The sequence below is a fragment of the Acomys minous genome (assembly GCF_964271855.1).
Source record: "Acomys minous genome assembly, chromosome: 11".
Taxonomy (NCBI): domain Eukaryota; kingdom Metazoa; phylum Chordata; class Mammalia; order Rodentia; family Muridae; genus Acomys; species Acomys minous.
In genome coordinates this window covers 58,468,328-58,482,324 of record NC_140492.1, presented here as the reverse complement: position 1 = coordinate 58,482,324, position 13,997 = coordinate 58,468,328, and the positions used below count along the sequence as shown (strand labels likewise).

Below are 13,997 nucleotides of genomic sequence, written 5' to 3'. Positions count from 1 at the left end.
CAAATGGAACGTTTCCATTATTGATTAGGCATAGAATCTACTTTGTTAAACTAGTTGAGGGTAACAAGAGACCATTGACTCATTAGCTGAGAAGATGACAGGTCTCTAAATGTGACTACTGACGTTCACTAGGTCAGCTCTATGCAGCAGAAAAGTTTTTCAGTTTAAAGGTATATTGGGTTCATGATTTTATAAAGGATATACATATGTGTGTGGGTGGGTGGTGGGTGGGTGGATGTGGTATTTAAATTAGAGTTACTTTGGTTGGTTAGGAAAATTGCAATCCCTAATTTAAACAAATTATGCTGTTTTACCATCTCAGGTTCCTGGGGTGGTTCCCCACTAAAGTCTATTTTAAACATTTGATTATTAGAGGGATATAATTGATAACAATGATTAGTTGACTGTTTGAGAGCTCACTTCATGAGTCATAGACTTGTCTAAGGAGCAAGATAGCCCTGGCCAGGCTTGATTTCCTTTACATGGTGTCTCATTTCAAGTTGCAGGTTCCCTGTTGTGAAATGCCCAATCATGGTGCTCATGCTAATGAGTTGAGTGATTGCTTTCAGTGCAGGCTGAACTGCTGTAGTCTCGTAGGGCCAAAACAAAATTGTTTAATAAAATCCAGATCTGCTCAACTTCCCGGATTATGAGCAGGTCTCAGCAAAATTTTTCTCTTACTTCATCAGGGACGACAATTGAGTGGTTGGAACCAAAGATACCTTTATCAAACCACTATAAAAATGGAGCTGAGCAGCCCTTTGCAACTGAACCGAGCAAGCCCATGGCAGTCCTGGAAGCGCAGGCTGTTGCAGAATCTGGAGTATTAGCAAGGGTAGGTATATGAAAGTTTGGTTTTGATGGAAGAAATGAGGAATCCTTGAAAGGGGGAGCAGCGTGTGTTGTTGTGTTAACAGAACACAAAGGTAACATTCTTACAGCTTCTAAATGTTGTTCTACTTAATTGAACTCAACATAAATTTTCCAGGTAGAATTGATAGCCCATTTTAGTTTGCATTTCCTTTGCCAGACACAGATATCTGTTTGTTTGAGTTTTCGAGACAGGGTCTCACTCTGTCCCTAGCTGGCCTAGGACTTAGTGTGTAGCCCTAGTTGCCCTTGAACTGTCAATAGTCCTCTTCTGCCTCAATTCTCAGGCTCCACCACACTACCCAGCTTTGCAGTACACTGGAGGTTTTTGTTGTTGATTGTTTTTTTTGTTTGTTTTGTTGTTTGAGACAGGGTTTCTCTGTGTAGCTCTGGCTGTCCTGAAATATACCAGGCTGGTCTCTTAACTCAAAGATCTGCCTGCCTCTGCCTCCTGAAGGCTGGGATTAAAGGAGTGTGCCACTACCACCCATTGCTAATTTAATTTTGTTTTATTAATCATTGCCATTACATGTATAAGCTTAAAATCATATTGAGACTGTAAGCTTCACCCGTTACCAATAAACACAGTTGTTACAGATGTTACTCTGTGGCGTCTGACCTCAGCTTCAGTAGTTACATGAAGTGGTGCTCATTCTGTTTCCAGGAGCTACACTGTGGTATCCTGCTGAACATGTACTGTTGTTGCAAATCTCACTGTTTTCATTTTGTTTGCTTTGCCTTTTGTGTTGATGTCTGCTATTTTTATGGCTACCGTATTTACATAGATAATCGAAGCTATTGTCTGTCTTGTGTTTGGCCTATATAATTAATGTTTGAAAGTCAAAATAAGATCCTGAGCTAATGTCCCTGTTGTTAAATATCTAGTTTATCTTTCTTATTATTATAAACAGTCCTAGTGTTAACTATTATCTCCCTCCTGTGAATTTTGAGGTTTTTTTTTTTTTACATTATTATACCCTCGATAGAGTTACTGAGTCAAAAATAGTGCACGCTTTATGGTTATGATATACTAGCAAGTTCTTTGTTTTCTTTCTTTCTTTTTTTAATCTTGTAGTTTTACTCAGGTTTGATTTTTAATAAATGTGTCAGGGAGAGGGCCCACAGGAAAGAGTAAAAAGCTCTTGGGGCAAGGCCCTCCCAGATGCCTGAGGAGGGATTGTGCCCCTTGTCTCCTTTTCACGGCCCCTAAAGGGCTTTGGGAAGAGACATAGGCAAGGAACGGGGCTGGTCCCCAGTCTGTACAGGTGGTACTTGGGCGTGGAGGACTATGGAGAGCAGGGGACCAGACCAGGGATACATGGGATAACACGCACAAGACCATTTGCAAGAATCCACAGCGTTCAGATTCCAAATTGGATGAAAAAGAAAAGGGGAAGAGGGGAGCCAAGGCCTTGGCTCTTTCATTCCTGGCCAAGGGATCTAAGGGAAGGGGAAGGGTCTCCCCAGCAGTTCAAAGGGGTGAGGAAAACCAAAATAAAATATCAAATGAGTTGTATGGGGGTCTAGCCAAGGGCGTAGCCAAAGCAGAACCTGGCTGGGGGAGGAGCCTCTGTAGGCTCAAGGGCCACTGCTGCCACTACTGCCACCCTAGGAGTCAGTTATTTTGCCATGGTTGCCTTGGTTGCAACAGCTGCCCCCTCAGATATCTTCTCCACAGTCATAACTTTTGCCCAATCTCCTTGCCAAGGCCTCCCTCAGGCAGACGAAGGTCCTCTCTTACCTCCCCTCTCTTCTGGAGCAGGAATAGGTACCCACGCTGGATGCCAATCAGCTGGGAGTCATTCCTTTTGATGTTGGGGACATCCATATTATGAGTTGACAGGCAGAAATATCTTCATATTTCTTCCCAGTGAAAATGTCAATACTAACCAGATTGACCTTGTCATGGCTGTGCTGCCAGTCTTCGAAGTAGACATCTCAAAGATCTTTTTTTTTTTTTTTTTTTTGGTCTTTTGAGACAGGGTTTCTCTCTGTAGCCTTGGCTGTCCTAGACTAACTTTGTAGACCAGGCTGGCCTTGAACTCACATCGATCCGCCTGCCTCTGGGATTGAAGGCATGCATCACCACGCCCAGCTTCACAAAACCATTCTTATGTAATGCTGAGCACTGCGTTGGGAAGGCGGCTGAGGTCCCTGCATCTCCTGTCTTGAAGCAGAAGCCCAAATCACCTGCCGTTTTACAGGCTTTGATTCCAATTTGAACTATCACACTGTCACCGCAAACAGCAAGTTAACTCTTAAAAGATAAGACACACACACGCAGTTACCAAACTGTCTGGAATTAGAGGAAAAGCACAAACAAGGCATAGTTCTTTCACTGAAGAGCATAGAATCTCTTTTCTTCATTAATTGATATGACTTATACTCTTGAGATTTGGCCCTTCAAAGGAAAAAAAAAACAGGAATATTGAGTGATGCAGAAGAGGAATGCTTTGGAAACAAAGCTTTTAAAGTGGAGCTTTGAATGGAGGCAGGATTTGAAAAGTGGGTGGAATAAGTGAATTTCAGAATGGAAGAACATTTAATAATGTGAGCCAAAGATTGGGCATAGTATAGTGATGTACACCTTTGATTCCAGCACTTGATTGGCAGAGGCATGTGGATCTCTGTAAGTTCAAGGCCGGTCTGGTCTACATAGTGAGGTCCAGGCTAGCCATAGGCTATATTATAATACCTTGTCTCAAAAAAAGTGATGATGGTGGTGGTGATGTGAACCAGTTAACCACATTTAGGTTCAACTTCCTCTCCGGTAAAGTGATGATGATGCCTTGAGAGACTGATAAAGATAACATTAACAGAGTGTCTAACTTATGGGAACCCATCACAGGGTTGTTATGTACTAGAGTCATGTACTCAATGTGGAGTGGTACTTCCTGCAGCATTGCTCTGTAGAATACAGTGTGATCCGTGTTCCCAAAGGAGTCAGGCAGAACTAGTGTTAATATGAGAGACGGTAGAGTCATGTGCCTCAGGGAGAGAGATAGGAAAGATTGGGATAAGACAGGACTTAGAATTAAATGTGATGGAAGACCATGGAAGTAGAAACAAAGGGGAAAATAAATCAGCAAAATACAAGATAAAATTCTGTTGCTAGTCACAAAGCCAGGAAGCCTTTTGAGCAAGGCTTAGCGTGGTTCTGAGCATGTTGCGTGTCACAGGAGAGGATATGCAGTATTGTTGCCGCAGAACACTTACGGTGATGGACCCATAGCTATGGGAGAAGGCCAGATCAGAGATGACATCTACTAGGGAAAGACCGTAAGCTGACGGTCAGCCAGCCCAGCATGCTATTCCACATGAGAATGCGGAGCATGCTGAAAACAAAATGAGACTTTTGTAAGGGATGGTGCACAGGATCTGAGAGGAGGCTCCAGATCCTTCTAATGGTGACTAGATCACCTAGTGCAGATAGAAAATATGCACAGATAGCTGTCACTGTAAAGGCTGTTAAACTCCATGAAACGCAGCACAATAGAGCTTTGTTGTTTAAAAGTTTCACAGATGTTGGTCTACAAAGAGTGTTCCAGCACAGCCAGGAGTATTTATTAAACAGAGAAATCCTGTCTTTTTTAAAAAAAAAAAATTTCCCCCCACAGATGCATTCTATTTCACTGAGGTATAGTAGTAAACTGTTTGCTATTGGCCAAGGGAGAAAGTAAAGCCCAGTCAAACGGGAATAAAGGCATAGATCCTGGGCTGCCAAGATGGCTCAGTGAATGAGGCCCTTGCCGCAGAGCCTCAGGACCTACGTTCTTCCCACAGAGTCCAAACGGCGGAAGTAGAGACCCTCTGCATGTGTGCCATGGCACATGCACACTCACATACACTTAACACTTACATACACACAACTATAGAAATAAGAAAGACACAGAATTAGTTCTATAGTTTCTTACTGTCCTTGAAGCTGACAGCAAGACAAAAACAAACAAACAAAAAACAAACCAAGCATGAATCTTAATAGAATGGTGGTTTGCTTTTTTTTTTAAGATTTATTTATTATGTATACAATGTTGTGCCTGCTACCAAAAGAGGGCACCAGATCACACTATAGATGGTTGTGAGCCACCATGTGGTTGCTGGGAATTGAACTCAGGATCTGGAAGAGCAGCCAGTGCTCTTAACCTCTGAGTCATCTCTCCAGGTGATTTCTTTTCCCATGAAATCTCTAGATAACACAAGTTCCTAGACATTCACTTGCCCTTGGCTACTGTCATTGTTAGCCATCTGTGTCTATAGGGATTTCGTATATTTCAAAGTGTTTTTTGACATTTGGTAGTGCATTTTTAGTTTAAGCTTTTTAAAAAAAATAACAATGACCAATAAAGAAAGCTAGGTGTGGTAGCACACATCTTGGCAATACATGAACTTTAAGGCTATCCTGTGCCACCTGAGACAGTACAGAAGAAAAGGTGGAGCTTCCGAATTATTGTATTCATACCAAGATTTAGATTTAGTGTTTAGCTGTTAATAAAATTTCTCTTCCTAGGTGTGTGAGCACACCTTTGGTCCTAGCACTTGGGAGGCAGAGGCAGGCAGATCTCTGAGTTCCAGGCCTGCCTAGTTTACATAACAAGTTCCTGTCTCAAAATACAATTTTTTTTCTTTTCCTATTCCAACAAATTATTTGATTTTTTTTTTTTTTAAGCAGTGAGAACTGGGCTCAGTGTTTTTAGGCAGGCAGTTGCCACCAAGCCTGACAACTTGGGTTCAGTCTCAGGACCCGCACGGTAGAGGGGGAGACCCGACACCCTCATGTTGTCCTCTGACTGCCATGTGTGCACCATGCCCCTCATGCACCCACCTACCCACATACAACATATGCACATATACAAAGTAAGTAAATGTAATAGTTTTTCTTGATATTGGAAACTATTCTTTTAGAGTTGTTCTACTTGGTTGTTTTTCTTTTTTCTTTCTTTCTTTTTTTTTTTTTTTTGGATTTTTGAGACAGGGTTTCTCTGTTTAACACCTGGCTGTCCTGTAACTCGCTCTGTAGTCCAGGCTGGCCTCAAACTCACAGAGATCCACCTGCCTCTGCCTTCCGAGTGCTGGGATTAAAGGCGTGCACCACCATGCCTGACCCAAAATGATTTCTTTTTAAAAATCCTGATAAGCATTGAGGCATGATGGCCTGCATCTGTGTTCCCAGCTCTGTGAGGAGGTACTGCTGTGGGTTTACGACTAGCCTCAGCTACACAGTGAGACACTGTCATGCCACCACTGCTTAGCTAAAACCTAGCTCCTCATATGCAGCTCTCTGGGAGGAATGTTAGCAAGCCGTTCTGTATAAACATGGTTGACTGCTGGTGAGGTTCTAGGGAAGTTTGGTATGTTTGTTACTGATAGCACTCACAGACCCATGCACACATGCCCATAACTGTTTTATTTAATAAAAATGAAAACCAAAACAAGCCCTCCTGAATGTAGTGAAGCTTGCTGACTTACGCCTGCAATAAGGAGACCTGGAAGCTTGCCTTTCACTGCGAGAGACTTTCGCAGAGCAGAACGACTTAAAATGATAGGTGTGGTGGTGAGTCCCAGGCCAGGGCCAAAGCTGAGTTTATTCAGGGGACTTTCTTGGCTCTTTTTGAAACATACCGTTTCTGCAAAATAAGTATATTTTAGCTAGGCATGTTAACACACTCTTGTGGTCTCAATATCTAGGAGGCTAAGGCAGGAGAATTACCTCAAGTTTGAGACCAGCCTCTCTTACACAGTGAATGCAGGGTTACACGTGTCTCAAAAAAAAAAAAAAAAAAAAAAAAAAAAAAAAAAGGAGGTGAGAGACATATGTCACAGGACCACTATCTGTTCAATACCACAATTACAGTCTCTTCAAAGGAAATGTGTTTCTTGACTTACTGGTGTTACTGGTGGGAGTTGTACTTACTTACCTTTTTTTTTTTTTTTTTTACCCCGATACTCAGTTTCTCTGTGTCCTGGACTCACTTTGTAGACCAGGCTGGCCTCGAACTCAAAGCAATCCACCTGCCTCTGCTTCCCAAGTGCTAAGATTAAAGGCCTGCTCCACCACGCCCAGCTGGGAGATGCATTTTCAGAAGGGGCTTTGCCCATCCTTGATTTATTTAGGCTTAGTATAAATGTCTCCAAGATGCAATTGCTTTTCCTTAGTAGATATTAATAAGTTTTTCTGTTAGTGGCCTGTGCTCTTTTCCACATCCAGGAACCTGAAGAAGTCAGCGCAGATGATGAGCTAGAGGACACCTGCGACAACAAGGAGGATGACCTGGGGGCCGTGGAGGAGCAGCGCAGTGTTATCCTGCATCTCTTGTCACAGCTCAAGCTGGGCATGGATTTAACGAGAGTAAGTAGCAGCTCAGGGGCCCGGGAGGCCAGGGCTCTGTCCTCGGGCCTTGTTGCTGACAGGATACAGCCCAGTGTGGCACTGTACATCTGCAGCCCTTGCACTGGAAAGACCGAGGCAGGAGGATGGTGAGGTCAAAGTCAGCCTGGGCTACTTAGGAGACATCTCTCACAAGCAGAGATTAAAGGTGCACCAAAGGCTGTAAATGCAAGATGAAAGGTTATGGCACTTTGCCTTATTTTATTTTATTTGTTTTTTTTTTTTTTTTTTTTTTTGGTTTTTTTGAGACAGAATTTCTCTGCCCAAGGCATGTGTCTCCATGCCCAGTGGTTATAGTACTTTAAATGGAAAGGTTTTTGCCATTAGAATTCATTTTACGTTCCTGAAAAGTAAAAGACACTGTTCTTTTCTTTGGTTGCTTGTAGGGCCTGGTTTTGTTGTTTTTAACTTAGACTTACTGTGCTTGACAGGAGCATTTCCTTTTTAAGCTGTGTGCGTCTGTGTGATGTGTGTGGTGGTGCAGTCAAGAGTCAGTTCTTTCCTTCAAACACCCCTCCAGGGATCAGACTCAGGCGTCAGCCTTGCAGTGCGCACCCCAGGACACACTGTGTGAGAAAGCTGCTTACTACCAGCTCCTGAGCTGTGAAGAGATCCTTATCTACAATTCTTGTTTTGTCTGATTAAGACGGCCTCTGTCTGTGTAGCTCTGTGTCTTAGCTTGCTTCTCTGTTGCTGTGGTAAGACAAGGGCCAAACCCAACTTGGAGAAGAAAGGACTTCTTTCCACTTACAACTCACAGTCTGTCATGAAGAGAAATCAAGGCAGAAATGTGAAGACCGGGTTCTGTGGCTCATGCCTTTAATCCCAGCACTCGGGAGGCAGAGGCAGGCGGATCGCTGTGAGTTCGAGGCCAGCCTGGTCTACAAAGCGAGTCTGGAACAGACAAGGCTACACAGAGAGACTCTGTCTCGGAAAAGAGAAGAAGAAAAGAAAGGAAAAAGAAGAAAGAACCGTGAAGACAAGAGCCCGGAGTCAGGAACTGAGGCAGAGGCCGTGGAGAAGTGCTGCTCACTCCTGTGGCTTGCTCACACCGTCTGCCTGGGCTTGTGCCACACACAGGGCCCTTGCATCAATCACTACTCAAGAAAATCCCCTACAGACTCGCCTACCAGCCATTCAGAGAGAGACATTTTTCTCGGGTGAGGTTCCCGCTTCCCAAATGATCCTGCTGGTGTCACATTTGAGGGAATCCTGCCTCATGCTCCCAAGTGCTGAGATTATAGGCATGTGCTGCAGTGCTCAGCTCCCCACAATTTAAAGAGAGAATGCCTCAGCATAAAGAGCGGCGCCTGCTCTTCCACCCTCGGTTCCCAGCACCCTTGTTGGGCAGCTTATTACCCTCTGTAACTCAGGGAACTCATACCTCTTCTGGTTTCTGCTATAACTGCACTCACCTGTATGTTCCCTAAACAAATACATGCATATACAGAAAGTTAAAAATAATAAAATGAAGAGAAAAGGAGAAAATATATATCATTTAATACTATGGTTTTATACAATGTGCTGACATACTTACATAGGCTGGAAACCTGCAACCCTTAGGAGTAGGGTCAGACACAGCCCTGAGTAGCCCATGCTGCTCTGGAACCCATGTCAATCCTTCAGTCTAACTTGTCTTTTTGTCTTGAATTTGTATTTAATCTTAACCATTCAGGCAGAGTCTCACCTCCTTTTCAACATGCTTGGGCTTGTTTTCTTTTTTGTTATAAGACCAGATCCTTTGATTTGCGTCTGTGTTCCTAGCTTCTGTCCTGGATGAAGTCCTATATGATTTGCAGACATGTGTGGACTAACCCCCTTCTTAGTTGATTGTGTTGATGTTGTAGGTGGTGCTTCCGACATTCATCCTGGAGAAGAGGTCCTTACTGGAGATGTATGCAGATTTCATGTCTCATCCAGACCTGTTCATAGGCATCACCAATGGAGCCACGCCAGAGGACCGAATGATTCGCTTTGTTGAGTACTACCTTACCTCATTTCATGAAGGCAGAAAGGGAGCCATTGCTAAGAAGCCGTACAATCCTATCATTGGAGAAACTTTCCACTGCTCCTGGAGGATGCCCAAGAGCGAAGTGGCATCCACTGTGAGTGGCAGCTCTTCCACCCCAGCCGTCACAAATCATGCTCCTGTGCTGGAGGAGGCTCTGGCCCAGGGGGCCTCAGACTGTTACACTGTCAGATTTGTTGCTGAGCAGGTTTCCCATCATCCTCCAGTCTCAGGATTTTATGCAGAATGTGCAGAAAGGAAGATGTGTGTAAATGCCCATGTCTGGACTAAAAGCAAGTTCTTAGGCATGTCAATAGGTGTGACGATGGTTGGAGAAGGTGAGTAGAAAAACTATTCTCTGGTTTTTGTATCAAATTGAGGAGATTTGGAAAGGCTCCAAGGTATTAGCTATAGGGTTTTTGAGATTTGTCCATGAGTGTTTTGCCTACATATTTGTAAGTATACCACATGCATGCAGTAACCACAGAGGATTCCCTACACTGGAGTTCCAGGCAGTTGTGAGCTGCCATGTGGAGGCCTGGGAACTGAGCCCCTTATGCCCTCTGCAAGAGCAGCCCGTGCCAGTCCCTAGTTAGAGATTTTAAACACTACGTATACTGTGTTTTTGGTTCTAGTTTGTATTGTGCTCCATTGTATTGGGACACACCACAGTCATATGCTACTGCTGTGGACAAATAAAAATTCTCATCTAAACTATAGCTTAATTTTTTAAATATAAAGGTTTTTGGGTTGTTTGTTTTTAGACAGGGTCTCACTGTGTAGTTCTGGCTGGTCTGGAACTCTTTAGACCAGCCTGGTCTCAAACTCACAGAAATTAAAGATGCGCACCACTACACCTATGAAGTGTAGAAAGTTTGGATCGTGGTTAAGCACATCTTTTTTTTTAAGTTATTTATTTATTATTGTGTATACAGTGCTCTGCTTGCGTGTACACCTGCATGCCAGAAGAGGGCATGGTTGTGAGCCACCATGTGGTTGCTGAGAATTGAACTCAGGACCTTTGGAAGAATGGCCAGTGCTCTTAACCTCTGAGCCATCTCTCCAGCCCCAGTTGAGCACATCTTTAATCCAGAGGCATAGTCAGGCAGAGCTCTGAGAGTTTAAGACTAGCCTGGTGCACATAGGGAGTTCCAGGCTAGCCAGAGGAGACCCTGTTTCAAACAAATAAACAAGTCCAGAGGAGAAAATAAAAGTAACACTAGCTCATTAATCCAGAGATACATAGTTTGAACTTGCTTTTAATACTTTTCTGTGCTTATATAGTCAGCTTTAATTTTTTAATGACTTATTTTTATTTTATGTGCATTGGTGTTTTGCCTGCATATGTCTGTGTAAAGGTGTCAGGTCCCCTGGAACTGGAGTTACAGACTGTTGTGAGTCACCATGTGAGTGCTGGGAACTGAACCTGGCTTCTCTCACAGAACAGTCAGTGCTCCAGCCCCTCAGCTTTAATTTCTTTTTTGGGTTTTGTTTGGCTTTGGTTTTGGTTGGTTTTTTGGTTTTTCAAGGCAGGGTTTCTCTGTGTCACCTTGGCTGTCCTGGACTTGGTTTGTACATGGTTGAACTCACAGAGCTCCACCTGCCTCTGCCTCCCCGAGTGCTAGGGTTACAGGTGCATGCCACTGCACCCAGCTCAGCTTTAATTTTTAAGAATAGGATTAGCTGAAATCTACAGGTGACGGGACACGGATCTATGAAGGAAGAAGGTTGGGCATATTTAGAACCTCAATCTTGGTCACATTCTCCCAAAGGACAGCTGTTCTTACTAGCTTATAGCAGAATAATCTGGCGGTATATCCTCTGCCTCTTAAATACGTGAGGAGGAGCATTGCCTTTTTCAACATCTTTGAATCCTGAGAGAAGATACAGTGACTTCTTTACCATCTAAGTGCTTTCATGAATTGCCAGAATCACAGAAAAGCCAGGCAGTAAACAGTAAGAGACTTGGCCTCAAAAGAGAAGGTGGAAGCTGGGTGTGGTAGACTCCAGCACTGCAGGCAGAAGCAAGCAGATCTGACTCCAGGGTTAGCCTTCTTACAGGAAGATGCTGCGTGTTGTCCTCTGGTCTCGAGATACAGGTGCAAGTGCACACCCTATACAAATGCACACACAAATACGTGCTTACCCCATATACACACAGTCACAATGAGATTTATGATGATTCATTTTGTTTTTGTCATGCTCTTCAACATTAGAGGGAAATTAATTTAATTACTAACTGACAGGAGGTGGTGGCCCGCGCCTTTAAGCCTGTACTTGGGAAACAGAGGCAGGTGGTTTTTGAGTTTGAGGCCATCCTGGTCTACAGAGCGCTTTCCACGACAGCCAAAGCTACACAGAGAAACCCTGTCAACCAAAACCAAAAAGCTAAACTGAGGTTTTAGGATTCTATGAATATTACTTTTGCTATATTTATTCAAACCTAGGTGAAACAGGCTCTCCTTGTATCCCTGGCTGGCCTGCCACTCACTATGTCGTCCAGGTTGGCCTCAAATTCACCAAGACCCAGCTGCTCCTACCTCCCATGTGCCAGGATTAAAGCATGCACCACCACATCCAGTTCTATTTGCCTTTGATTATTCTAAAATGTTTAATATTCATCATAATTCATAAGAATAAGGCACCTGGTTTGTAATCCCATTGCTATGAGGTAAATGCTGAGAGCCAGTGGGGTTCACTGGCCAGCCACCCTTGCTTTCTTGGTGAGTTCTAGGCTGGTAAGAGACCCTGTCACCAAAACAAAGGTGAATAGTATCTAAGGAATAACACCCAAGGTTGTCTTCCTGCTCTCACATTGACACACACACCCATACAGACACATATTCACATAAGTCAACGAAACATAATAAACAAAACTTTAAGGTAGGTGGCCGGGCATGGTGGCGCACGCCTTTAATCCCAGCACTCGGGAGGCAGAGGCAGGCGGATCACTGTGAGTTCGAGGCCAGCCTGGTCTACAAAGCGAGTCCAGGACAGCCAAGGCTACACAGAGAAACCCTGTCTCAAAAATCCAAAACAACAACAACAACAAAACTTTAAGGTAGTTAATGTAGCTTAGGTATGCTTGGTGTGTCTTACTTATCTTATACAGAGCAGTTATTCACTGGTATAAATCCCCTTTTATATGTTTTAACTATCTTTAATATATAACATCAGTTAATATAGAAACTTTAAAATGGAATGATATTTGTTTGAAAATTGTCACCTAGCTCTTATATCTCTTGTAATTTCATAATCATGCAAATAAACCTTAGGATGATCAGAGTTACTGATAAAAAGATTACATTTTGTTCTTCTTTCACATACGTAGATTAGAGTGAAGAACACTTTCTCATCATCCTATATGAAGGACTCCCAAGCCACCTGTGACCAGGTTTCAGCATGATGTTGCACGGCAGGCCTCCCACCTCAGCCCTAGGCTTTATTTTATTTGTAGGAGCATTGGTGGGAACCTTAGCTTACACTGTAAGGATTACAGGTCCCACGAACCCCAGAGGAACAGGAAGGTCACAGTGAAAGTAGCTCTGGTTCAGTACTAATAGGGAATGTTGCCAAATGTTACTATCAGAAGATTAATAGAGCTTACTACTAGACAGGAAAGATTGTTTTGTTTTGTTTTGTTTTTTGAGACAGGGTCTCTCTGTGTAGCCTTGGCTGTCCTGCACTCACTTTGTAGACCAGGCTGGCCTCGAACTCACAGTGATCCTCCTGCCTCTGCCTCCTGAGTGCTGAGATTAAAGGCATGTGCCACCATGCCCGGCTAGAAGATTTTTAATAAAGTGTTTCTTTGGGAGCTGGAAAGATGGCTCAGAGTTTAAGAGCACTGTCTGCTTTTCAGAGATCCTGAATTCAATTCCCACCAAACACATGGTGGCTCACCATCATCTATAATGTGACCTGATGCCCTCTTCTGGTGTGCAGGCATACATACATGCAGGCAGAGCACTCATATACATAAAAATAAATAACTATATTTTTAAATTGTTTCTTTGAAGAGATGCTGACCACAGTCGTGCTTTCACATTCAGGTACCCTGAGTCTGCTGGAGCATGGGGAAGAGTACACGTTCTCCCTGCCTTGTGCATATGCCCGCTCCATTCTGACGGTTCCTTGGGTAGAACTGGGTGGCAAAGTTGGCGTCAACTGTGCAAAGACAGGGTACTCAGCCAGCATCACTTTTCATACTAAGCCGTTTTATGGAGGCAAACTGCACCGGTAAGAACCCTTTAAAGATGCCTGGGTCTTGTTCTGCTCTTTGATCCTGTATTGTAACTAACTCTTTCTTCTATTATAGCTCTTTCTGCTTTGTCTTATGTGGATGAAACTGTAGTGTGTGTGTGTGTGCGCGCGTGCGTGCGTGCGTGCGTGCGTGTGTGTGTGTGTGTGTGTGTACACATGCATGCCTATGCATGCTTGGGGGGTGTATGTAAACCATTTATATGTAAATCACAAGAGGATGTTAGGTCCCCTGGAACTGAAATAATAGGCAATTGTGAGCCACTTAATATGGGTGCTGGACACTAAAATAGATCCTTAGCTACATACTGAGTAGGAGGCCAGCCTGAGCTACAAGAGACTCTATCTCAAAAACAAAAACCATAGCGGTAAAATGGATTCAGGGGTTGAGTTTTGGTCTGTGAAGAGTGCTTACCTAGAGTGTTTGAGCTCCAGGGTTGAGTCTCTAGAACCGTAAACAAGCAGTCAATGGATTCT

At 43.6% G+C, this 13,997-nt stretch overlaps 1 protein-coding gene across 2 annotated transcripts in view; it reads left to right on the top strand.

Annotated features, from left to right (window-relative positions):
- Window positions 1-13,997, top strand: part of OSBPL11 (oxysterol binding protein like 11) — a 60,427-nt gene that overhangs the window by 33,941 nt on the left and 12,489 nt on the right. For both annotated transcript variants that reach the window (XM_084802147.1, XM_084802146.1), the window contains 4 exons: window positions 690-835; window positions 7,076-7,216; window positions 9,103-9,601; window positions 13,313-13,499. In XM_084802147.1, the coding sequence (XP_084658273.1) occupies window positions 690-835; window positions 7,076-7,216; window positions 9,103-9,601; window positions 13,313-13,499 (973 nt within the window). The remainder of the gene's footprint in view (window positions 1-689; window positions 836-7,075; window positions 7,217-9,102; window positions 9,602-13,312; window positions 13,500-13,997) is intronic.